At 37.4% G+C, this 3,243-nt stretch overlaps 1 protein-coding gene across 1 annotated transcript; it reads left to right on the forward strand.

Annotated features, from left to right (window-relative positions):
* Positions 1-515: 515 nt before the first annotated feature.
* On the forward strand, positions 516-2,801 carry LOC141608674 (receptor-like protein EIX2). The gene has a single exon (XM_074428018.1). The coding sequence runs from the start codon at positions 516-518 to the stop codon at positions 2,799-2,801; it is 2,286 nt and encodes a 761-aa protein (XP_074284119.1).
* The last annotated feature ends 442 nt before the right edge of the window (positions 2,802-3,243 follow it).

Below are 3,243 nucleotides of genomic sequence, written 5' to 3' on the forward strand. Positions count from 1 at the left end.
GCAAAATCAAAACTCATTAATTATTCAAGTAATTCATCCACCACAAAATGAAAGCATTCTATCACCTTGTCCTCTTTGTACTTACATGGCATGTACTACTATCCCCTTGTATATGTCACCCAAACCTCGGTCATAGCCGTACAAATAACATCCAATGTATTAACAGGGAGAGGGAAGCCCTGCTCCATTTCAAACATGGTATCACATACGATACTTGTGGGCTGCTCGATTCTTGGGGAACCCACACTGACTGCTGCCAATGGTATGGGGTGCTCTGTAGTAACCTAACCGGTCATGTCGTCAAGCTCAGCTTAGTAGGCCGGGGGTCTATATATTCATACGCTCCATGTCTAGGAGGTCAAGTGAGTCCTTTCCTAGGTGAGTTAACGCATTTGACACATTTGAACCTAAGCCATAATGCATTTAATGGGGAAATACCTCATCATTTGGGCAATCTTTCTAAATTAACAACTTTAGATCTAAGTTATTCTTTTCTTGACGACCAAAAAAGTTTAATGTGGATTTCTCGCCTAAATTTGTTGAGATATCTTGATTTAAGTGATACGGGTCTAACTTTAGTCAAGAATTGGATGACAATTGTTAGCAATTTAAAATCCTTAAATGTTCTACGTATGGAATTTTGTCAACTTTCTCCCGATAATCCATCATCACTTACATATGTTAATTCATCGGCCACTCTCCATTTCATCGATCTTTCTTATAATTACTTCAATGACAGCTCAATATTTCAATGGTTATTCGAGTTGCCTAATATCACTACACAACTTATATATCTTGATCTTTCCGCGAATCAATTTCATGTTCCCATCCCAAGCGAGTTCGGAAATTTACACTCCCTTTCGTATCTAGCCCTTCCTGGAAATGGATTTGAAGGGAGTCTTAATAAAAGCATTGGTGAGTTATCCAACTTGGAACAACTCTACGTGGACTATAATAACTTCAATGATGAGCTAGAAGATGTTATCCAATCTTTTGTTAATTGTGGCAACAAGAAACTAATAATATTAGAACTGAGCCAAAATAGTTTTCGGGGTGCAATTCCTTACAGTATTAGCTCATTTTCCTCGTTGAGGGAATTATACCTTGGGGGTAACAATCTTACCGGCAAGATTAGTCAAGGTATAGGACAACTTACTAAGCTTGAAATATTGGACGTTTCCTCAAACTCTTTGGAAGGTACTCTTACCCATGCTCACTTTGATAAGCTTTTAAGATTACGCGAATTAGATTTGTCTGATAACTTGAGATTGGTAATAAACATGGCTGCGGATTGGATTCCTCCATTTCAGCTAGATATAATAGGACTAAGATCCTGCAAATTAGGACCACGATTTCCAAAGTGGCTGCAGTTACAAACAAATTTCTCATCCTTTGATGTCTCAAATACAAGCATTTTTGACACTATTCCTATTTCCTTCCGGAACTCGTTCTCATCCAATCTTCAATACTTGAATATGTCTCACAATCAATTTTATGGGATGCTCCCAAATCTGAAGTTACAAACAAATTTCTCAAATCCTTTTACAAGAATAGACTTGAGTTCAAATCTGTTTGAAGGTGTTATACCATCAGGCTTTGCAAACACAAAATTTTTATTCCTTAATGATAATAGGTTTTCTAACTGCTCTAATTTCTTATGTCCCAAAATCAAAAGTAATTTACAAGAGCTTGACTTGTCAAATAACTTATTTTCTGAGGAGCTTCCGGATTGTTGGATGAATTTTAGTAACCTAGAAAGCCTACACTTGGAAAATAATGAATTATGGGGACGTATTCCCAACTCCATTGGTAGCTTGCTCTATCTTATGTACCTTGACCTGCGTAACAATAGATTTTCAGGACTGTTTCCGTCTGCATTTAAGAATTGTACATCCTTGGTTATGCCAAATCTAGGATATAATTTATTTAGTGGGAATATACCTCCATGGATTGGTAATGCTTATCAAGATGTAAATTTTCTTATCCTCCGAAAAAACCATTTTTGGGGAGAAATACCTAGAAGTATGTGCAAACTCAACCAACTCCAAATATTAGACCTTGCAATTAATCACCTCTCTGGTGTAATTCCTAATTGCTTTGGCAATTTTATGGCAATGGAGGAAAAAAATCAAATGTTGCCTTGTATAAAAGGTTTTCCCTGTCCTCTTAGCAATATAGGTGAAGCATCGACTATTTCATGGAAAAAGGAGGAGCAGAAATTCAAAAAAACGATTAGGTTCGTTAAATATATTGATCTTTCAGGTAATGAGTTGAGGGGGGAAATTCCGTATGGAATATCAACTCTTAAAGGACTCGAATCCTTGGATTTATCAAACAACAAATTGAGTGGTAACATTCCCTTTGAAATTGGAAATCTTACGGCTTTAGAGCTTCTTGATCTGTCAAATAATAATCTTACTGGAGAAATACCTATAAGCCTTGCCAAGGTGACTACTCTCGATGTCATGAATGTGTCGAACAACAACTTGTTCGGGGAAATTCCAGTTAGCACTCAGTTGCAGAGCTTTAATGCTTCATCATATGCCGGAAACGAGGGGCTTTGTGGTGCGCCTCTCCCAAGTTGTTCGAAAGATCGAGAGCCTTCCAATGTACCCAACGGATATAATACTAGTGTTCGAAACAAGGATGACGACTTTGTTTTTTTCCTCGGATTGTATATAAGTGTGGTGCTTGGGTTTATCGTCGGATTTTGGGGAGTTTTTGGTACTTTGGTTATCAAAACATCCTGGAGGCATGCCTATTTTCGGCTCCTTGACAACATCAAAGACGGGATCATGTGAATAAGTTATGGTGGAGATTATATCAAAAACATCCTCATATTTCATAATAATTGTATGATATGTAACCGTTATATTTTAAATATGTATTGAAAAAGATCATACTAATTATGAATGTTAAATGGTTAGATTTCATAATTCGTATTGAAAAGTATCGTACAATAAACCGAGTTGTATTTGTACACAAAATACATAGATACTTGCCTAGAAGGCGAGTCCGAAGATTGATCTATCACCCTACCCTCGGTCGCAACATACAGTGCATCGTTCAAACGCGGTATCACAAACGACTATTGTGGGCTGCTCACGTCTTGGTGAGGCTAGCCACACAGATTGCTGACAATGGCATGGAATCCGCTGTAGTAACTTAACCAGTCATATCGTCAAGATCAGATTTCTTCTTTTTTTTTTTTGATAACAAAGAAACCCGTAGCCGATACCTTAG

Source organism: Silene latifolia, chromosome 10, assembly GCF_048544455.1.
Source record: "Silene latifolia isolate original U9 population chromosome 10, ASM4854445v1, whole genome shotgun sequence".
Taxonomy (NCBI): Eukaryota; Viridiplantae; Streptophyta; class Magnoliopsida; order Caryophyllales; family Caryophyllaceae; genus Silene; species Silene latifolia.